At 43.5% G+C, this 19,119-nt stretch overlaps 2 protein-coding genes across 4 annotated transcripts in view; both read left to right on the forward strand.

The window, feature by feature from the left end:
* Window positions 1-868: 868 nt before the first annotated feature.
* On the forward strand, window positions 869-10,521 carry PATL2 (PAT1 homolog 2). 2 transcript variants are annotated; one of them, XM_058740756.1, is made up of 16 exons: window positions 869-961; window positions 1,205-1,295; window positions 1,884-2,095; window positions 2,742-2,822; window positions 3,493-3,656; window positions 4,169-4,246; window positions 4,479-4,620; window positions 5,893-6,013; window positions 6,116-6,213; window positions 6,426-6,479; window positions 6,581-6,714; window positions 6,857-7,016; window positions 7,499-7,639; window positions 8,707-8,804; window positions 9,667-9,816; window positions 10,259-10,521. In XM_058740756.1, exons 1-16 carry the CDS (start codon window positions 869-871, stop codon window positions 10,275-10,277), a joined length of 1,836 nt encoding a protein of 611 aa, XP_058596739.1. In that variant the 3' UTR covers window positions 10,278-10,521. The 2 variants fall into 2 exon arrangements, 1 of the variants encoding a protein (XP_058596739.1); XR_009264953.1 differs by lacking the exons at window positions 869-961; window positions 1,205-1,295; window positions 1,884-2,095; ... (9 more) ...; window positions 9,667-9,816; window positions 10,259-10,521 and having other exon boundaries at window positions 2,713-2,822; window positions 3,514-3,621.
* A 2,312-nt stretch (window positions 10,522-12,833) lies between these two features.
* Window positions 12,834-19,119, forward strand: part of SPG11 (SPG11 vesicle trafficking associated, spatacsin) — an 88,612-nt gene continuing 82,326 nt past the window's right edge. The window contains exons 1-4 of one of the 2 annotated variants that reach the window (XM_058737899.1): window positions 12,834-13,120; window positions 15,585-15,769; window positions 17,012-17,236; window positions 18,658-18,859. In XM_058737899.1, the coding sequence (XP_058593882.1) occupies window positions 12,927-13,120; window positions 15,585-15,769; window positions 17,012-17,236; window positions 18,658-18,859 (806 nt within the window). In that variant the 5' untranslated portion in view covers window positions 12,834-12,926. The remainder of the gene's footprint in view (window positions 13,121-15,584; window positions 15,770-17,011; window positions 17,237-18,657; window positions 18,860-19,119) is intronic. The other variant, XM_058737901.1, reaches the window with a different exon arrangement.

The following is a 19,119-nucleotide window of genomic DNA, read 5'->3' on the forward strand; positions in this document are numbered from 1 at the left end:
TTAGATGTGTGAGGGGTATTAAGGAGGGTACTTGTTGTGATGAGCACTGGGTGTTGTATGTAAGTGATGAATCACTGAATTCTACTCCTGAAATCAATACTGCACTGTATGTTAAGTAACTAAAATTTAGAAAACATAATAAATACAGGATATGGACACAGAACCCAGCTCACTCAGGGGTTAGATGAGGCTCAGGTGGGTCTTAGGTTTTTGCCTACCAGCTGTACTGATGTGCTCATTTTTGTTGTTGTCTTGTTTTCTTATTACTCCTGAGCTTTTGAACCTGTTTTCCACTGGAGTAGCCAAGAAGATACAAGATTGTCTGGGTAACTCATGCAAATGGGTTTTAACCTTGAAGATCTGGCTTCTAAATTCACAGGGGTCCCTCATCAGTTAGAGCTAGCTGGCAGATTTTAACTCAGAACACCCAGTGAAAGGCAAGCATCATCAGGTGCACTCAGGATCTACAAGGGCACTGCCCAAGCGCTGAGATCTTGGTTCCTGGCAAGTCTCCTCAGAATCCCCCCAGGGCTTTCCAATCCAATTTTGATGAATCAAAACCTAGGGACTGAAGGGAACATAACCTCATAACGCTCCTATGAAGGGTGTGGAAAACAGGGATCCTTTTAACAAATACCTACTCCCAAATATCAATCCCCATAAACTGTACTCACAAACTTGGTGGTTAAAAATGGAATTTATGTCTTTTGCCATTTCAAGAGTTTTCTCTATTATTAGATTATATTCTCATACTTCTATCAAGGTGCAGTGGTTGGGGGCGGGGGGATGCTGGCCCTTTAAGGGGGCAGCAAAGGAGGGGCTGGGAGTCTTAAAGCCAGGGCAGCAAACAAGCCAGGCCTAGGCTGCCATGGCTAAACTAAGTGGAAAGAACAGCAACAGTCCAGTGGTGGGTGTCAACAACAAGGCAGCTGTGAGGCCTGCGGGCCAACTGTGTATCTGTGTGGAAGTGCTTCTCCAATTCCAAACTCTGTCCCATTTCTGACCCTTTGCTCCCTGCAGCTGGACTGGTGAAGGCACAGCATGGGGCTTTAAAATAGTCTGAAAGCCCAGGGTCCTGCTTCAAGACGCTCGGCCAATACTCCTCTGACAACCTTGCTAGGGGGAGATCATGGCTCTTTGAGGATGGATGCCATGACATCCTTACTGAGAAGGAGGGTGTCTCTGGGTTTCTTCCCTGTCTCAGGTTTACCTTCCAGAGGCGGATGGTGTTATCTTACCAGAGGAAACAGCCATGGCGGAAGTCTGCAAGCCTGCAAAGATGACATGTCTTGAAGGTATTGACAATTAGGCTGTGATAGCTGGATGAAAAGGCTTGGGGTACAGAGACTTGATGGTCTGGTTCAGTGGATGGATATGAGCCTGGGTGTCCAGAATTACTGGCAGTGACTTCCAAACTCTTTGACTTGCTAGCTACATCACACTGGTGACTGAGGTCACTTTTTTGGGCCCTATTTTCCTCTGCTCCATTGTGAAATTATCAATAACAGCCTTGCAGGACTGCTCAGCATTAAAAGGACACATACATGTAAGGTATCTGGTGCATAGTAGGCTTAAATTGCAGTGGGTCCTGGTAGCTGGAACTTGATTGGTTAAGGAGGCACTCAGGGCTGTTATGTGGGGGAGAGCAAGTGGAGAAACCTGGGGTAGTACTTACTGAGGCAATTGGAGAGCTATGGAAAGCAAAAGTGGTTGGCACCTGTCAGGTTCCATTTGTGCTAGGGGAGTGGTTAGGGGCAGGTAACGAGGGGGAGACATTGTTTGAAGAGTGTGCTGGAGGTGACGTGTAAACAGAGGTGCTACTGAGAAGCAGCCTCTCTAGAAAAGACTCTTCACGCCTGAGTCCCCATCTACTCCCTCCTCAGGCCCCCACTTAAACCGAGGCCTGAGCAAGTGCTGTGGCTCCTTGACTCCTGAGGAGGAGCCAGTATCTGCCTCCCAAATGGAAGACGAGGAGGAGGAGGAGATGGATTTGGATCCAGATCTAACCCCAGACCCGGAGGAGGAGGAAGAGGAGGATGAGGAAGAGAGTGATCTTGGGGATCCAGCTGTCCTCAATGCTGTCCACAGCACTCAGGTACCAGGACAGGAGGGGGTGGGGTAACTGTTGTCCTGAACCATCTGCGGCTTACAGACTGTTGCTAAATATCCTTCTCTTCACTCCTTTCTAGTCCCTCGCTTTAATCATTTGGCCATGACTACATGACCTCCACACCTTTCTAAGATAAGTTCTGGGTTAACACTTTCTATTTCAGGCTTGAACCTGAGTAGAGACATTCTCCTTCCTTCTTCCTATTTCCCACCTAGTTTCTGATGCTGTCTTCACCTTAAAAACCAGGTCCTAGAAGGGTTGTGCATAGCCCATAGGTGCTCGTCCAGCTCCTGGAGCTGAAGGTGAGTTTTCTTTGACCCTAGGCCCCATGTCTCAGCAGTTCATTCCTGGTATTTATTCCCCTGGATTCCCACAACCAGTGGAGAGAGACCAGGGTTCCCAAACAGAAATGAAATCACTCAGATTCTCCCTCAACCCACTCCTGAGATACCAGTCTTGCTTCCCCTCAAAGGAAGCAGAGAGGTCCTGATCCAGTTGATTTTGATTACAATGGAGGGCCAGGCTTCCACTGTCTTGCATATTGGAAGTGGTTGGCCTTCCCGCACCCCAAACCCAGTGGATGCTGATGACCACATGGCTCTTTCAAGCCTCATTCTTCCTCCCATTCTAGAGAGGTCTTCTCAACTCCCCTGGAATCAAGGCCTCTGGTGTGTTGGGGATGTCACCTGCTTCCTTGCACTTTCTGTGGCAGGTGAGTCACTTCATTATCCATCCTGTGAGAAAGTAATGGTGTGTGGAGAAGAAGCATGTGGAGTGTACCTTAGTCTGCTCTTGACCTTGCTCTGGAAATGGAGCACCCTAAGTGAGGTACAGGTATGGGAGGCAGGAGATATCTATAGTCTAGGGAAGGTTGGTAAATGGTAGAGGTGGTCAGGGGACAACTGGCCATCCAAGTGAAAAAGACAAACTAGAGCCATCCTTTCACCTCCCAATGTTTCAGCAGATGAGCAGCATTGAGCTTAGGGCTGGAAAGAGCACCTGCCCTTAGGTTAACTGTGTAATGAGAACATGGCATGGGGTAGAGGAATTGAAGGAAAGCCTACAGGGAGAATAAGAAGACAATTGCAGCTCTGGGGAGGAGGAGTCCAAAAAGAGGCAAAGAAGCATTGCCCCAGTAGCTGAAGGTACAAGAGTCTGAGGGAAGACCATCACAGAGAGGAGATACCGAGACCGGTGATGACTCACCAGACAGGAAAAGCGCATGCCCCCACACTGTCAGGGACTAAGGAGCTGCTCCCTAGGAGGTGACCAACTCTGTTGGGTGAGGTTCTTATGGGAGAAAAGGCAGGTGACAATATAAAGGTGGGAAAGGCATGTGGCAGCAAGAGCAGCATTTGTTGCTGAAGATGCCCTTTTCCCAGACTTCCAAATTCCTCTCTCAGACGCTGGACTACCTCTCTCCTGTTCCTTTCCGGACTACCTTTTCCAGTGCCAGTTCTCCAGCACGACACTTTGGACCTCGACTTCTCCTACCAGACCCAACTCTCTTCTGCAGCCCACCAACCTCATGGCCCCCTAGTTTCAGGTACTGGCTCAGTGAGCTGGGCATCCCAGTGTCTCCCACAAGTTGAACTCTTCTCCAGAGGGTTCAGAAAGTAGTGGTTTGAGGAGGGGTGGAGCCTCTCCACCAACTGCCACAGAAAAACACCTACAGAAACTTAGTAAGAGAAGTGTGTGGTAGGGTCCAGTCATTTTCCCCTTACAGATGAGGAAATAGAGGCCCAGAAGGACTAAAAACTTACTTGAGGTTAGCTGGCATGGCAGAACTCAAGTTAGGACAGAACTCCCAACAACCAGGCCAAGTCGTTTTCTCTTTTGTCAAGATTCCCTGCAGCCAAATTGCAGTAAAATGTATCTTGGAGGGGAAAGTGAGCCCTGCTGAGCTAGGGTTGTGGTGTTTTGTGTGGCTGACTTTGGGGGAGGCACATGAACAGATGGAGTTGCTTTAGATGTCCAACTGAGGTTGCCAGAGGCTAATTGAATGGGAGGGCAGGGAGCTGAGTGCTTTGTTTCACCCAGCCCAAGTTTCTTTCTAAGTCTTCCTAGTCATCTGACCCAGCTCCACCCTCAGCACCAACGGATCTTGCAGCTGCAGCAACATAGTCGAACACCAAGGTAAAACCTGGATGGGCAGCGGGGTTGAGGGCAGCTCGTATGCATGCTGAGTATTGCTATGTGATTGGGCATCTCTCCAAAACCCCTACACAAATAACACTCTCCCAGTGTTGCCCACCTATGCACTCTGTTCCATCCTGCCCAGATGGCTCCACTCCCTGCTTAACTCTCCTTGGGACATTCACTGTGCAGGGGTGGGAAGGTCTAAAGGAATGTTCCTTCTGGCTTAAAGTCCCCCAGCCAAGAAGCCTTGGTCTCAGCAGCCAGACCCCTATGTTAACCTCATGACCCGAAAAGAGAAAGACTGGGTGATAAAAGTACAGATGGTTCAGCTGCAGAGTGAGAACCCCTGCCTGGATGACTATTACTACCAGGTGAGCCCCAGGTGCTCTTCTCAGCCTCTGACCTTGGCGTCAAATGGACCTGGACTCCATCAGCCTTCTTGGATCATTTTTCCAGCTTTTAGAGGCCATGTCCAGTCAGGTGAGAGAGACCATCCCTACAGGATAGGGGCCATATTTCTAAAGCTGACATCCCAAGATCGTTATCCTCTATTCTCCTACACTTCAGACAAATGGGATTATTTATAATTCCCCAAACATTGACATTTTGTCTTCATCCTTTGCCAAGAATTTCCCCTACTCAGCCTTGAAATAAGAACTTTTCTGCCTTTGTGGATCTTAGAAATGTCTTGTTATAAACCTTCACCTACTTTGTGCTTTTTTAGATATGATACATGAATCTCCTAAATAGTGGGATTCAATTTGTTGAACTGAATAAATGCCGGCAGAAATTTTGACTCCTTACCTTCTGTTCCCTATCTCTCTTTTATTTATGAGGCAGGTCTTACCTACTGATTTTGGATGTTGTCTAAGCTGTGTTCCACTTTCTTCTCAACTTCTATGAGCCCCCTACCAAGTTTCCGACCCTTAACCCCTTCCTATTTGGACTAATTGCTTTCTTCCTTTCCACCATACTTCAAAAACTCTTCTTTCTGCCCAGATCACTGAAAGCAAAATATTTTTATACTCTTGCCTTTTTGGCACTGCTCCTAAGTGAAAGAACTTTATTTAAATCCTTGTTTGACTCACAGTCAATGGCTTTATTTAGCTTGGGATCTTACAGATTTCTTTGAGAAGATACTAGAGCTGCTGGGCCATTCCTCAGAAGCATAAAACTGGCCTAGAGTGCTATTGGCTACTGGCCAGTTGACAATAGTGCCATCTCTGTACTGCAAGCTCCTCATGGTTCTTCATGCCATCAGATAACTGTAATTTGGGAAAGCACAGGTACAATCACAAAACTAAACAGGGGTTGGGGGCGGAAGATGTGTGCTATGTGTATACTGGGAATAAGGAATGAAAGAAGGTTGCAGATGTTGGGACAGGTTTGCTTCCTGGATTTCCACCTTGCTCTCTGCCTTCTCATCAGATCTGGTGGTGGTATCCAGCTCCTCAGGTCCTTAGTACGGAGACCCCAATACAGATGGCACGATGCCCAACTCAAGATGTCGGCAGAAAGGCCTAAAGTGCCAAGATCATTTCTGAAATGAATGCTGTAGGAAAGGATGTATTAAGAGGTTGCATTTAAGAACCTTAATTCTAAGTTGAGATGAGGATACATTTTTCTATTCCATGGACTCTCAGGAATATTATCAGAAACTAGAGAAGAAGCAGACAGAGGAAGAACTACTTGGGCGAAGGACCAAGGTTGAATCCCTCAAGCTGGTAACACCTTACATTCAGAAGGCGGAGGCTTATGAGTCAGGTGGGACCAGGGCTGACATGGTTGGTTGGGATAGACATCCGGATGAACAGAGGGTGGAAAGGGGAAGGGAATGTTTTTTTTTTTTTACTCCTTTTTGTGCAGTGGTTCGAATCGAGGGTTCCCTGGGCCAGGTAGCTGTATCAACATGTTTTAGCCCTCGTCGAGCTATTGATGCTGTACCCCATGGATCTCAAGAGCAGGTAGAAGTGTTAACTCTCCAGAACCCTTTTTGTCTCCCCTGTTTTGGAGAAAGGACTGGGGCATTGTCATGCTTGAGATCAGATTGTGACCTAAGAGTGATAAAGAAGTGTGGTCAGACTTTGTGTTAGCTTTTCTAGCTCAATTTGTAGCTCGCTTGAGGCCTGGGCTGCTGCTATGGAGGTGTGGCTGATGGCCTGGGACTCTCTCCTAGGAGATGGGAGCTGCAAGCAGTCAGAGGCTTCAGGTGTTGTCCCGGATTGAGAAGGTGAGCTATCAAGTCCTTAGGGATGAGTTCCTAACTGACCCTTGAGAATGGAATATTGATCATACTGACCTCTTCCTCTTTTCCCACCCTCAAATTGCCAGATGTTCATTCAGTTACTAGAGCTAGAACAGGGCCAGAAAGATGGGCCTCAACAGCCCTGCTACTCCGAACAGCAGAGCAACCAGGTTGAGAAGCTCTTCCAGGCCTTAAAGACCCAGGAGCAGAATAATCTGGAGTGAGTGTGGGAGGGTCACACCTCCAGCCCAGGAAGGGCAAGATGAGCAAAGACACTGACTTTGCTTCTGCCCCTCCTTTCTGGCATGTAGCCAGAGCCCTCTATACAGAGCCCTGAAAATGTTCTCCTTTCTCACATGTAGGGAGGCAGCAGATGGCTTCCTGCAGGTGCTCTCCGTGAGGAAGGGGAAAGCTCTGGTGGCAAGGCTGCTCCCTTTCCTGTCCCAGGATCAAGCTGTTAGCATTCTTCTAGCTATCACCCACCATTTGCCACACCTAGTCAGAAGGGATGTTGCCGATCAGGTATTGTGGCACTGAGCAGAGGATACTTTTGTGGATGGGTGAGGGATCCTTCCACTTCATCCTCTGTCCCCCACCCCCAGAGATGCTGGAGAAAGTGCTAAGCAGGGGGAGGTCAACCTGACACCCTCAGGTGGGTGAGTTCCAGAACAAACTACTATAGGAACAACTGATGAACTTTGGGTACAATAAACAAAATACAGGCATGTGTTGGCACAGGTGTGAATGTGCTGTGGAGGTTTGAGAAGATAAGGACTCCCTGAGAAGTGCGAGCCCCATGTCTAACTTTCTTACGGAAGGCATCCTAAATAAGTGGGTATTGGAAGACCAGTATTCAGGTTGGAGAGACATGAATAATGATAGGCTGGGGAAGTAACCTGACCAGGAAAGTGCCAAAAGCAGGTCAGCAAGAAAAGGGGGTAGAGGCAAAGTAGGAGGAGGTGAAGTTGTAGTGAAATCTGAGAGAGGCACTTACCTTCTTGCAGGCCCTACAAATGTTATTCAAACCTCTGGGCAAATGTATCAGTTACTTGACCTTCCATGAACTTCTCCAAGGACTTCAGGGGCTAATGCTGTTTCCGCCTGGCTCCTCAGAGCGACCAGTCACTGTGATCCTTCAGAACCAGGTAACACAGTGTGGAGGCTTTTCTCTTGCCACAGATGGCCTTCAGGTGCTATCACAGGCAAGGAATAAGCAAGGGAGTGCTAACTTTCCATCTTCACTGCAGTGCTCCTCCATATCTAGTAAGCACTGGGATCACCTGGAGAACTCATAGAACACCGGTTCCTTGGTCTCACCCCTAGAGAGTCTCATTTAATAGACTTGGAGTGTGGCCCATGCATTCGTTTTTCTAACAAGCTCCCTGATGGTGCTGAGGTAGACCTCTAGAGCAGAGGTCACCAAACTTTTTTTGTTTTTGTCTTTAATTTTTTTTTACATTTATTCATTTTTGAGAGTGAGACAGAGCATAAGCGGGGGGAGGGGCAGAGAGAGAGAGAGACACAGAATCCGAAGCAGGCTCCAGGCTCTGAGCTGTCAGCACAGGGCCCAATGCGGGACTTGAACTCATGGACTGCCAGATCATGACCTGAGCTGAAGTCAGACGCTTAACCGACTGAGACACCCAGGCGCCCGGTCACCAAACTTTATTATCTCTTTTAGTAAAAAGCTCTGAATCATGTCCCCCATGTGCTTGTCTATAGGTCCTACACATGTGAAACTATACTAAGTACATACCTTTATTATGTAAATAGAAAGATAGAAAAACTTAAGTGAAGACTCTAGATGTGAAAGTTCTGATACCTTCTAATTACCCCAATGGTATATCTTGTGAACCCCTCTCTGAAGATCTTTGCCTAAAGTAATGCTTCATTCAGTGGGGTCCACAAACTACCTGCATCAGATTCCTGGGTCTATTCCTGATGTATAGACTCTGACTCCTGAGAGTAGAACCCACAAGTGTGCATTTAATCAACTCTCCACAAGGATCTTCTGGAAACTTGAAAGCAGTGATTTCCTTCTAAAGGTCTGAGAGTTCTTTGGCCAGCCATTGTAAAACCTGACCATTTTACAAGTGTTGTACTCTATTTTTACATGTGAACCTTCCCTTTTAATTGGGAACGTGGCAGAGCCAGGAAAGCACTGCTTGCCTATGGTGAACTCCTCTTACCTTGGATATTCTATCACTTGCAGTTTGGAATTTCTTTGCTCTATGCCCTGCTGAGTCATGGGGAGCAGCTGGTATCCCTGGAGTCTTCTCTTAAGGAGTCCAATAGTGATAATTCAGCTTGGTAAGATCTTATGGCCTTGTAAATACTATGTCAGTACCCCTGGAATGTATAGGCTGAGTCAGATGAGATATTTCCTGAGTGGTATATTCTAGTATTGGGAAGGAAGTTGTATAGAGAAGGGAAGTTGTATAAAGACAGAGACAGAGCATGAGCATGTGAGGGGCAGTTGTATAAAGATAGAGACAGAGCATGAGCATGTGAGGGTGGGTGGGCGGGGGGCGGGGAGTGGGGGGTACACAGAATCTGAAGCAGACTCCAGGCTGTCAACACAGAGCCTGACGCAGGGCTCAAACCCACAAACCATGAGATCATGACCTGAGCTGAAGTCAGACGCTTAACCAACTGAGTCACCCAGGCACAACCCCCCCCCACACACACATTTTTTCAATGTTTATATACTTGAGAGAAGCAGAATATGAGTGGGGGTGGGGCAGAGAGAGAGTGAGACAAAGAATCTGAAGCAAGCTCCGGGATCTGAGCTGTCAGCCCAGCTCAAACTCATAACCAGTGAGATCATGACCTGAGCTGAAGTTGGACACTTAACCAACTGAGCCACCCAGGTGCTCCTTTTTTTTGTTTGTTTGTTTGTTTTAATATTTATATTGCTCACGCATGAGCAGGGGAGGGGCAGAGCGACTGAGAATCTGAAGCAAGGAACTTCAGAGTTCTTAATATAAGAAGGAGCATATGTAAAGCACTAAGCATTGTTTGGCACATAGAAACTCTGCAAATGTTCCCTTAATTGCTACAAGCACAAAGGCTGATAGTGGTGGTGGAAAAATAACTAGGAACCTTGGCCTTGAGTTCTGTTTACTACATAAATACAAAGACTCTGAGGTTTTCTGTCTTTTCTGCCCGCCAGGACAGACATGGTGGTTCTGATCGCCTGGGAGATCGCCCATATGCCGACAGCCTCTCTGGCAGAACCCTTAGCCTTCCCCAGCAACCTTCTTCCTCTGTTTTGTCACCATGTGGACAAACAATTGGTACAGCAGCTAGGGGAGAGGATGGAGTAAGTGATGGCAGAAACAAGGTCCTAGCCCCTTGTTCAAGCCCAGTCTAGGTTCTGTCACTTTGTTCTTGTTTTAAGCTAAGAATATGAAGGATACCTTGTTTTTAGAAGTTGTTCCATATACCAGCATTTACTGAGTAACCAGTTGGTCCATATTAGGGCTGTGAGGCCTATTTCTTCAGTCAGACTTTTTAATTTATTCCCAGATGGCTTTCCTCATTTATTATGCTAAACTACTTAAGGGCAAGGATGAATAGAAGCTGAATGGTTAATTGCGGAAATATTTGAGGGACAACTACTCTAAGATAAAAGCATGAACAACATGAAAGGTCACTTGTGTCCTCAGATTTACCATCTGCTGGAAGGAGTCAGATACTAATCAAATAACACAAATATTTTAGAAAATATAATTGTTTACAGTTAACATCTGTTCTCTTTGTAGGCTTGCTTGGATCTATTGATCCAGTTGTTCTGGAACATGTAATGTAGGAAAAGTTTAATCATCAGACATTAGCTATATGAGCTATGTCTTCAGAGATCCAGAGAGTCCAAGGAATTTCTTATGCCTTGATATATTGAAGGACCCCAACCAAAACATTTTCTTACGCTTGCATTAAAAACCTATGTGATATGCCTAAAATGGCATGACATGATAAGGTATAATTAAAGAGCTAAAAGAATGATGTGTTCAAACTTGTTATAAGTTAGGAGATGCAACTTGTGAATGCCCTAAGAAAGTCCTTAATAAAAGGGACAAGGTCTTGTTATGCCTAACAAAAGTATGACCTGGAAATTTCTTTACTGTTTGCATTTTTTTTTCTGGTGTATTTATTTACTTTGAAAGAAAACAGGGAAGGGGCAGAGAAAGAGAGAGGAAGAGGAAGAATCCCAAGCAGGCTCCAGTGGGGAGCCTGATGTGGGGTTAGAACTCAAAGTGTGAGGTCATGACCTGAACTGAAATCAAGAGTCATGACACTTACCTGACTGAGCCAAACAGGTGCCCCCACTACTGCCATTTTGTATAAAGAGAAAGTAGCCCTCTTTAATAGGATTGGATATAAATATCTCCCTTGGGGTATGAAATGTTTGTTGATGAATACATGACCTTGTTTGTCAAGTTAAATTAATCACTGGAATCCCTTTTTTGAACCAGGCACATTTTATTTTTTTTTTAATTTTTAATTTTTTTAATTTTTTTTTATTTAATTTTATTTATTTTTGAGAGAGAGAGACAGAGCATAAGTGGGGGAGGGGCAGAGAGAGAGAGGGAGACACAGAATCGGAAGCAGGCTCCAGGCTCTGAGCTGTCAGCACAGAGCCTGACACGGGGCTCGAACTCACAGACCGTGAGATCATGACCTGAGCCGAAGTTGTACGCTTAACCAACTGAGCCACCCAGGCACCCCGAACCAGGCACATTTTAGGTAGTAGAGTAACAGCAGTGAAAACTCCCTGCTCTTCTGAAGGTTACATTCTGGTTAGTCAGGGGCTGATGCAAAACATTAAGTTGTGATCAATACCTTGGTGTGTCAGGAGTGACTGCAGTGTAATGGTCCAGGAAGGACTGTCAACAGTGGTTACAATTAGGTAGAAGGGAAAGTATTCCACACAGAGGAACTACTGAGCACAAAGCTGCCAAGTGAGAATGAATTTAATGTGTTTCAGAAAAAGAAGGAGAAGTATGGCTAAAGTACACAGAGAAGGTGGGAGGGTGATGAGTTTGGAGAGAGGTAGGCAAGGTATAGATTTCTAAGCCATGACTTAAATATTGGAATTTTAGCTAATGGGAAGTCCAAATTTTAAACTGGAAAGTGATGTGACTTCATTTTTAGGTCACTCTGGCCTGCTTATTGTTAGAGGAAGAAGGGAGAAAGCAGAGAAAAATGTTCAGAGGTTTCTTCCATCAGTTCAAGCAAAACTTGAAGAGGAGGGGCAGAGAAAGCAGAGAAGAAATTTGGAATAGGTCTTGGAAGTAAGAGTTGGCAGACATTGCTGATAGGCTTGGTAACAGTGGGGGTTGATAGGCTTGATAACCGTGGTTACTTGGATGACTTCAAGTAAAGTGAATGGTGGGTGCCCCATACTGAAGTGGGGGAAAAAAACAAGGAAAATAGGGCTTGGGGAGGGTGGTTAAGAAGAGTCAACTAAGAATTTTCTTAAGGGGATATAAAAACGACAGCAGGTAGTGGTCTGTGCACATTAAGGGAGGATTTCTTTTGAGAATATCATGTGGACTTGGTATAATGTCAAACACCCCAATAAAGGGGGAGAAAGCAATGCAGAAGAAAAAATTTTTACAGACTCAAAGTCTTAGAACAAGAAGGATGTGAGAAGGATGTGAATCAAAGCACAAACGGAGGAGTTGGCCTTTGGTTACCTGTGTGTGAATGTGTTAAGATAGTGATGTTTATTAGACCTTCCCAAATTCCTATTACACACCTCTTCTTTCTTCACCCTCTCTGTTCCGCTCCGGCTCTGAAGATTTTTCATCATACTTCCTTGATAAAAGACTAGTAATGATACAGAAACTCTACCACAACCCCACCTTGACTACCCTATTTCTTTGCCCTTTACAATGGATATTATTTGACTTCAACATTCAGGTCAACTCCCTAACAAGAGAGCAGTCCACATTACCAAAGACGTGATACCACCCAGGTCCTGTAAGCGAAAATAACAGTAGGATAGTAAAAGCAAAGGAGAGAGAGAGAGGCAGAGAGAGGCAGAAACCGGGTTCCAACAGATGGAAAGCATTTAGAGTAAAAATACAGAGGGTAGTGCCCCAGAGCGAGTCAAGTTGCTGCAGCCTGCCTTAAGCCGCTAAATTTGATCCCTAATTATTTCAGGGTAGTTAAGCAAACAGGCTTGAGGAAAAGGCAGATGGAGTTTTGTGGGTCAGGTTGGTGCCGGCCTCCATTGGCGAGAAATGCAATCAGCCGAGACAGCTCAGCTGTCTGTGCCGGAATCACGAGACAGCCGGCAGGCGGCTACACTGCGCATGCCCAGGACGCAGATCGGCTCAGGTGACCGGAAGAAATGGCCGGACCAAAATGGCTGCAGAATAAGCAGCCGGCAGGGCTGCCAGCTGGGGCAGTTGCAGCTCTAAAGCCATGGAGCGGGTTCTACCTATGTTGTTGGTGCCAGTCCCAGCGGAGGCAACACGGCGGCTGGGATCCCGGGCACAGTTGCACAGAAAGCAGGAGGTTCTGGGGAGCCTAACAGCTGCAGGCAGCCTGCAAGTGCTTTCCTTGGCGCCGAGCGGCCGGAGTGGGGGTGCCTGCTGCCTCAATGGTCCCTTTCGGCAGTAAGTGCTGCGGGAAGGCTGGGCAATGTGGGAGGAGTCCGGAGCCTTAGTTCGGCTGGCCCCAGTGCTCCCCTCCGGGTGTGGGGGTAGCGGGGAGAGGAGTGATAAACACCTGAGAGGTGATCTAGGTGCCCTCTTAGAACCTTTTTCTCGCTTTGCAGCCCCATCCTCCCTTCCCTTGTGAGGGGCGGGGAGGGGTAGGGGGTGGGAACAGAGAAGGTATTCAGCTCCTTTGCTGGCCGCAGGGAACCTGGAGTGGGTCCCAGCTCGGGCGCTGATAAATTCAGCATAGGTTGATTAATCGTTACTGTGCTGTGTACCGTGCCCATTTTCTTTCAGTTAAATCCCTTAAAGATACCAGTTGGGGACAATCTCTAATTTGAATCATCTTGATACCTTTTTCTTGTGCGTGAAACAGCGACTGCCTTCACACATGGACTCTTCCCCCCGCCTGCCTCCCTTCTTCAAGGATAGAACCTCGTTTGCCCACTCATTTATTGCTTAACAAATATTTATTACACGCTTACTGTTATATAGGAGCAGTGCCCCAGAAGTTGAACAAAATAGCAAAGGTTGCGTGATTTGGGAAGACCGAAAAAACAAAACAAAACAAAACAAAACACCTAGTTATAATCCTATAGTAACTTTCCACTTGTGTAACTGTTCGGCCAGGAGTTAGAGTTTATGTCATTAAGTTTGAGAGTGTCCTCTGAGTCTTCGGGCTTTTTTTTTTTTTTAACCCTTAAGTTTTATTTACGTGATCTCTACACTCAGCATAGGGCTGGAACTCCCAACCCAGGGTCAAAAATGGTATGTTTTCTGACTGAACCAGCCAGGCACTCCTGGGCTCTTTTTAATAACAGAAAACATTTTGGAAACGATCTCCTCTTTAAAACTTAATGTAGTCAAGAGGGGTCTTGTCTTGGAATCTCCGGGTTGTGTAACAGTGCCTGACAGTAGAGATGTGTTTGTTAAATAAGCAACTGGTTTACTCAGTTTGGTATTTGTATTTTTTACTCCTGATCTCTAGCTGATAGGAAGAACAATCTCTCCATGACGGAAGTTAGTTTATTCAACTGCGTTAAGTACCAATGGTCACAGTCCCCTAAAGAAAGGAATGAGAGAAAAGCAGAACTCTTTAGGTGTTTGAGACTTAACAGAAGACATGTACACATGAAATGAAGGCATTTGTAAACTGCATGAAATTACTAGAAGGAAGAAGGATTAAGAGGGATTTATTTTTTATTTGAATTGAATTTTCAAGTACTTCATAGGGTAAAAAATAAGGATAAATCTATAGTATTCAGGGCTTATCTCAAAGTGTATATGCCCTTTTTATATGTTGAAATCACTGTACATTCTATAGTTATTTTTATTTAACATTTCCTGTCTTTTCATGTGACAGTATAGTCCATATGCTACTGATGTTAATGGTGTTACTGTATTCTTCCTTTTAAATATATCTTAATATTTTTTATATTTGACCATTCCTATTGTTTTCCATATTTTCAGTGTAAACAGTCAGGAATTGAGTGTTCCTGAAAAATCATCAGTCCAGGTATAAAGATAGAAATATAAAATGTGTCAATATTTTTCTTTAATAAGGACAAAAAATATCATCTGATTTTTTTTTAAGAAATAAAATTTAACTACTTCTGTATATAAAAAAAGATTTTTTTGAACGATAAAGCTTTATCAGCATGGTAGCCTCCTGCCATTCCATTGTTTTCACAATTGGGTCCTTTTATTTTTTTAATTTAGTTTGAAGCTGTCGCATCATTCACTATTCTCTTTCCATCATTACACTGCTGTAAAACTTCTGTAACTGTGCTGTCTAGCATGGTAGCCATTAGCCACATGTGACTCAGTGAATTTTAAATATTTCCTCAGTTGCACTATTCACATTTCAACTGTTCAGTAGTCACATGTGGCTGTTAGCTACTGTATTGGACAGTGCAGATATATAGAATAGTTCTGACCAACGGAATGGAAAGTTCTCTTTGTCAGGGCTATTCTATAATATACCATCTTCGAGTCTTCATAGTCTATAAATACTAACAGTCACTTTTTAAGTCCTCGAAAACATTTAAGTTAGCAAAACCTACTTTGTTAAGTTTGAGCATCACCTCTTATAAAAAATACACATATTTGGTTGCTGAAACTTATCCTTGTTACTGTTCCTTTAAACATTTCATCAGACAGGATTTAGGGAGATAATTCATCATTTATTGCTCTATGTCCCCTTTCACCAGTCACTCATATATTGTTAGCCTGAAGGGGGCTCAGGTAGAAGAGGGGCAAAGTCCCAGAGCAATTTACATTCCCTTAAAGCCAGTATAGGACTAATGCTACTACTTCATGAATTAAAGAATTGTTCTTTACTCATTCTGCCCTTCTACCCTCACCATTGTGGGTAAATATTACTGTGGATAATAGAATATAATAATCTATGCTTTTTCCTTAGCTTTGTATGGGACGCGTCTCATAAGAGCAGCTCACCAACAGACAAGCCCAAACTGCTTGCTCTTAGTGAGAATTATGAACTGTTTATCTATGAATTTAATTTGAAAGATGGAAGATGTGATGCAACCATTTTGTATAGCTGTAGTGAGGAGACATTGCGAAAGCTCCTTGAAGATCAAAATATCAGTAAGTATTTACAGGTGGTCAGTCTGTGACATCACTGTGAAATCTTATATATTCCGGGAAAACTTGTTATAGAGATGAAATCAGGGAGGGAGATTTGCCTTGTTAAGTACAATAGCCACTACCCACATGAGGCTTTTGAGCGTTTGAAGTGTGGTTAATGTGAATTAAGATGTCCTCTAAGTGTTAAATACGTTCCAGGTTTTGCAGGCTTAGGATCAGAAAGTAAAATATCTCATTCATAGGTTTTTGTATTCATTACATGTTGAAATGCTATTTTGGACATTATGGGGTAAATAATACATAAAAATTAGTTTCACCTGATTCTTTTTTTGGTGCAACTAGAAAATTTAAAATTCCTTGTGCAGTTCGCATTTGTGGCTGATATATTTCTATTGGATAGTGCTGATCGAGACTGGTTACCCAGCTGTTTACTTTTTTTTTTTTTTTTAATTTTTTTTTTCAACGTTTTTTATTTATTTTTGGGATAGAGAGAGACAGAGCATGAACGGGGGAGGGGCAGAGAGAGAGGGAGACACAGAATCGGAAGCAGGCTCCAGGCTCCGAGCCATCGGCCCAGAGCCCGACGCGGGGCTCGAACTCACGGACCGCGAGATCGTGACCTGGCTGAAGTCGGACGCTTAACCGACTGCGCCACCCAGGCGCCCCTACCCAGCTGTTTACTTTATTTCATCCTGAAGGCTGCAGAGAGCAGAAATGAAGCATTCAGGCTTTATATTTAAGCAGTAGCATACTGGACACACTTGATTTTAAGTTTCCTTCTTTTTCTTTTTTTTTTCTTTTTTAGATTTTTTTATTTTTAAGTAATCTCTACACCCAACGTGGCCAAACTCACAATGGAAGAGTCACATGCTCTAGTAGCTGAGCCAGACAGGTGCTCCCCCATCTTGTTAAAAAAAAAAAAAAAAATCTGTGATTGTTCTTGTGAGGTTCCCAGGATAAGTAGGGGTTTTTTTGTTTTTGTTTTCTTTAATCTTGTGTGCTATCAGACTCGGACCATAAACAGAAGGAACAGAGATATTGTAGGCTACCTTTATTCATCCATCCCCTTACCTACCTACCAGTCACCACTTGATTAGGTGGGTATGAGCAATAACTGCCTAGAGTTGGACTAAGTGCTATTTCTTCTTCATTTGATCTGTTTATGATATGTTTACAAGATCAAAATTGCCACCTGTAAAATTGTGACCAGTGAGTTTGAAATACTATGCTTTTGTTTCCTAGGTATTTCCATATTGTCTTTGAGAATTCTGTCATTTCACGATAACACTTCACTATTGCTCATCAACAAATGTATCATCGTACACCTTATATTTCCTGAAAGAGATGCTGAGGTTGGAGTATGCAGCTGTTTTACATTACCCTTGCCTGCACAGGCAGTGGACAGGATTATTGACACACAGCTCTGCAGAGGAATTCTCTTTGTTTTGAGTAGTTTAGGCTGGATCTGTATCCTTGGCAGTAAAGATGTGGATGTTCAGGGGAGGAGAATGCCTTAAAGGATGAGCCTTTTTTAGGCTTTTAGTTTTAGGGACTGGTATATAAGTAGAATTGTTAGATTTTCAGTTTAATTCAGGGAAAAAGATCTTTATGAACTTAAAATACTCAACTATATTGTTTTGTATTCCATTCAAATATTTTTTAGTATATACGTTTTTTTCCATAGTCATAATATTCCAACTTGTGTTCTTTTTAAATTATATATGCTCTGTATTACCCATTTATTCAAAACATGCTTATTAAATACCTACTATGTGCTTGTTCCAGAAAGGATTTAGAGGGCTGCTTATGATATGATGCATACATTTTCATATATGAATATAATCTCCTTATATGATGATTCCATCATATTAGTGAATCATATGGTTTGCTTAACTACTTTTAATTTGGTTTTGGAAACATTACAGTTTTTGTTTCCAGTAGATCTGTAGATCAGATCATCAGCAAAATTGTTTTGAAGACTTGAAAAATGACCCCTTATATGATTTTGGAACTTTTATTTCTGAATTAAAGGGATGGTTTGTCGGTTTTAGATATAAAATAGCCTTTATTAAAATTTATTTTGTAAAAATGTCATAAAGTGTTGCATTAACTTCATCTTTGTTGCCAGGTTATAGAATGGTGCTGTCCAGCATGTTAGGCACTAGGCTTATATGGCTGTTGTGCACTTGAAATTGGCTAGTATGATTGAGAAACTGAATTCTTAATTTTACTTAATTAGTTTAAATTCGAAAGCTGATACTTGATTCAGTTATTGGAGAACTTTTAAGTATATCTAAGTTCTCAAATGTGAATTTTAGGAAGTTTAAATACAAATCAGGTATTTCCAATGGAAATTTAGTGTCTAAACTGTGGTTTGCTGTAAGTATAAAATACCAGATTTTGAACACTTACATGAAAAGGTGTAAAATATCCCAATTTTTTATGTAAATTACCTGTTGAGATGGTAATATTTTGGATATATTGGGCTAAATAAAACGTATTACTAACATTAATTTCACTGGTTTCTTTTTACTTATTTAATAGGGCTACTAGAAAATTTGCAATGACAAATATGGCTCACATTCTATTTCTCTTGGAAAGCACTGTTGTAGAACAGTAGTGGAAAATATTAGCAGTGTATCAGAGCCTGTCACAGAGTGGATTTTCAGCAAGTATTGCTGAATGAACTCTGTATCAGGTTGTTTATTGGGCCACCAACTTCACATTCAGCTGGTTACTGTGATCAGGGCTGCCTCTAGTGTCCACTCTTCGTTTTGTTACTATACCCATAAGGTTGCAGCGATGAAGTCTATAAGCTCCATCCCATCCTGTATTTTAAGTGTTGGGGCATACTTAAGACTGGCATTTTCTTTAACTCTAACTCAAAGACATTTTTGACACTGTGGATGGTAGACATGTAGCTCATGTGGATTTAGCACTTCACCAAGAAGATATGTGTGATGAGCAGCAACAGGAGCCAGCCAAGGTTTCTTCATTTACTTCGCTGAAAGTGTCTCAGGACCTAGATGTTGTGGTGATTATCAGCTCCTCCAACTCTGCAATTGCTCTTAACTTAAATTTGTATTTCAGGTATGTAAATTATTGCCGTCTCTAAGTTGAGGTAAATAAAGCCTTAAGAGGTTAAAAAGTACTTGTTAGGGGGCAGCTGGGTGACTTAGTCAGTTGAGCATTGGACTCTTGATTTCTACTTGGATCACTATCCTAGGGTCGTGGGATCCATGCTGAGCTTAGAGCCTGCTTGAGGTTCTCTCTCTCTCCCTCTGTCCCTCTCCCCCACTCACACTTTTTCTCTTTAAAATAAAAACGTTTAATTTAAAAAATGTACTTGC

This window comes from Neofelis nebulosa, chromosome 7 (assembly GCF_028018385.1).
Source record: "Neofelis nebulosa isolate mNeoNeb1 chromosome 7, mNeoNeb1.pri, whole genome shotgun sequence".
Lineage (NCBI taxonomy): Eukaryota > Metazoa > Chordata > Mammalia > Carnivora > Felidae > Neofelis > Neofelis nebulosa.

Bases quoted from the DNA above. Each gene is read 5' to 3' on its own strand.
- PATL2 (XM_058740756.1), top strand. From the start codon at position 869: ATGGCTAAACTAAGTGGAAAGAACAGCAACAGTCCAGTGGTGGGTGTC. The intron at 962-1,204 runs GTGGAAGTGCTT...TCCCTGTCTCAG, and splicing joins CGGGCCAACTGTGTATCTGT to GTTTACCTTCCAGAGGCGGA. The intron at 2,823-3,492 runs GTGAGTCACTTC...CCCTTTTCCCAG, and splicing joins CCTTGCACTTTCTGTGGCAG to ACTTCCAAATTCCTCTCTCA.